At 71.3% G+C, this 986-nt stretch overlaps 1 protein-coding gene across 1 annotated transcript; it reads right to left on the reverse strand.

Annotated features, from left to right (window-relative positions):
- Positions 1-66: 66 nt before the first annotated feature.
- H696_04839 (hypothetical protein) lies at positions 67-455 on the reverse strand (the record flags this gene model as incomplete). The annotated part of the gene is made up of 2 exons (XM_009498704.1): positions 67-81; positions 120-455. The coding sequence occupies 2 exons, from the start codon at positions 453-455 to the stop codon at positions 67-69; spliced, it is 351 nt and encodes a 116-aa protein (XP_009496979.1).
- Positions 456-986: the final 531 nt, after the last annotated feature.

Below are 986 nucleotides of genomic sequence, written 5' to 3' on the forward strand. Positions count from 1 at the left end.
TCAGCACCCTGGGCCGGGGGGGGGGGGGGGGGGGCGGACAAAGCAAGTGGACCCCGAAAAAAAGAGTCAGCGACAGAAGCACTGGGCGAGCGCCCGGGCGAGCGGGCACATCGGCGTACCTGGCTCAGCTGGCTGTGGCTGCTCCGGAGCAGGGGCGCCGCATCGAGCACCATCATCCCCTGGCGGCGGAGCTTGACAATGCTCTCCGGCGGTGCGGCCGGGCTGACGACAGCCCGACCCGGGGGCAGGTCGTCGGTCGACATCGACCCGGCGGACAGCAGGGCGTCCACCGTGGGCGGCAGGGCCCCGGGCGCGCCGGTGCTGGTGCCGCCAGTGCGGAGAAGGGCCTCTGCAGCCTGGGCCGGCAGGGCAAAGGGGTCAGCCGCATCATCACCGAAGCCATCGGGCCGGGTGTGTGACACAAACTGAAAGGTGGCCGACGGGAAGGCCAGCATCGGTGTCAATGCGGTCCAGGCGGGCCCGAATCCACGCGACGCGAAGGGGGAGGGGGGCTACGCCGTGGCGAGCGGGGGACCCAGGGCCGAACGGGAAGGCAAGGGCCGGGGCGGGGAGCTCTGGGCACGAGGTAAAGGGGTCTTCGTGCGACGGAGGGCCAGGAAGGGGAGGGGGCGAGCGTGCTTGTGTATGCGGATGCCGGGGCGGAGGGGGAAGTGTGGTGCCGGGTCGTCAGTGACAGGGGCCCCTGGCGCCGGTGCCTTTTTCTTCGCGCGTCGAGGTGATGCGACCCCGTCCCGAGGGATTCTGGTGTGCGTGGTTCGGGCGCCGGGGGACCTGCCACACACATGGAAGGGGCGTCAGATTTCCGAGCATGCAACCCAGGGAAGGAACAACACCGGGGCGCGGCATGTCTCTGAGGATGCCCCGCCCCCGTCTCCGGCCGGAGGGTGAGAGCCCATCCTTCCCCCCCTGGGACAGGGCATCTGTGTGGCTGGAGATCTCCCCCCCCCCCCCCCCCCCCCCCCCCC

The sequence above is a fragment of the Fonticula alba genome, assembly GCF_000388065.1.
Source record: "Fonticula alba strain ATCC 38817 unplaced genomic scaffold supercont2.8, whole genome shotgun sequence".
Classification (NCBI taxonomy): domain Eukaryota; order Rotosphaerida; family Fonticulaceae; genus Fonticula; species Fonticula alba.